Source organism: Lottia gigantea, assembly GCF_000327385.1.
Source record: "Lottia gigantea unplaced genomic scaffold LOTGIsca_4597, whole genome shotgun sequence".
Lineage (NCBI taxonomy): Eukaryota > Metazoa > Mollusca > Gastropoda > Lottiidae > Lottia > Lottia gigantea.
This window is the reverse complement of record NW_008709612.1, coordinates 1-979: the sequence shown is the minus strand read 5'-3', so window position 1 is coordinate 979 and position 979 is coordinate 1. Positions and strand designations below refer to the sequence as shown.

The following is a 979-nucleotide window of genomic DNA, read 5'->3' as shown; positions in this document are numbered from 1 at the left end:
GTCAGCTTTTTACTACGAGCTGTTCTATTTTGAAGCGAAATCAGGGGAAATGGCAAGAAAGAGGGACAGGAGGGGATTTTGTACTTCGTACTTTGTTTCAAGATAAAGACTTTTTTCACTCTTTTTTGAGATTTTGGATGGCCCTGAAAAGGGCCGTTTTTTTGTTGATTGCAAGAACTGCACTTNTTAAGCACGTTCGCCTCGGATTCTTCGGGCCAATTGAATGTCCTTGGGCATAATGGTCACTCTCTTGGCGTGGATGGCACACAAGTTGGTATCTTCGAAAAGACCGACCAAATAAGCCTCACTGGCTTCTTGGAGAGCCATGACAGCTGAGCTCTGGAATCGAAGATCAGTCTTGAAGTCTTGAGCGATTTCTCTCACCAATCGTTGGAAGGGAAGTTTTCGGATCAACAATTCGGTGCTCTTCTGGTAACGACGGATTTCTCTCAGAGCCACGGTTCCGGGTCGGTATCTGTGAGGTTTCTTTACACCGCCGGTAGCTGGGGCGCTCTTTCGGGCAGCCTTGGTGGCCAGCTGTTTTCTTGGGGCCTTGCCTCCAGTGGATTTACGGGCAGTCTGCTTCGTACGGGCCATTTTCTTCTTTTAGCTTCTAATACGTCTGCTCAGCTCGACAGTCAAATAGTAGAATGAACCCAATACCACTCAAACAAACACACACATAAATTTCCCCTCTCTCTCTTTCTTTAGTTTGCTTCACGCGCCGTCAAAGCCCATTGGTTGCTTTTAACTCAATGCGGCTCTCTGATTGGCCCAAAACGACGTCACGCCATTGGCTAACTTTCGATCCTCTTTTTCTAGTCAGTTTGTACCAAAAAGCTTTCGACTCCTTTTTTCATGTCGTTTTGAACTAAAAAGCTTTCGACTCTACTTTTTCGTCGTTTGAACGAAAAAGTGTTGGATGCTTCTTTTTCGACCGTTTTCTATCACTCATTACCTTCATATCGCCGAAAAAGCG

The 979-nt window shown here is 45.5% G+C and overlaps 1 protein-coding gene across 1 annotated transcript; it reads right to left on the bottom strand.

Annotated features, from left to right (window-relative positions):
- Positions 1-186: 186 nt before the first annotated feature.
- Positions 187-597, bottom strand: LOTGIDRAFT_147849 (hypothetical protein; the record flags this gene model as incomplete). The annotated part of the gene is made up of 1 exon (XM_009061051.1): positions 187-597. The coding sequence occupies one exon, from the start codon at positions 595-597 to the stop codon at positions 187-189; it is 411 nt and encodes a 136-aa protein (XP_009059299.1).
- Positions 598-979: the final 382 nt, after the last annotated feature.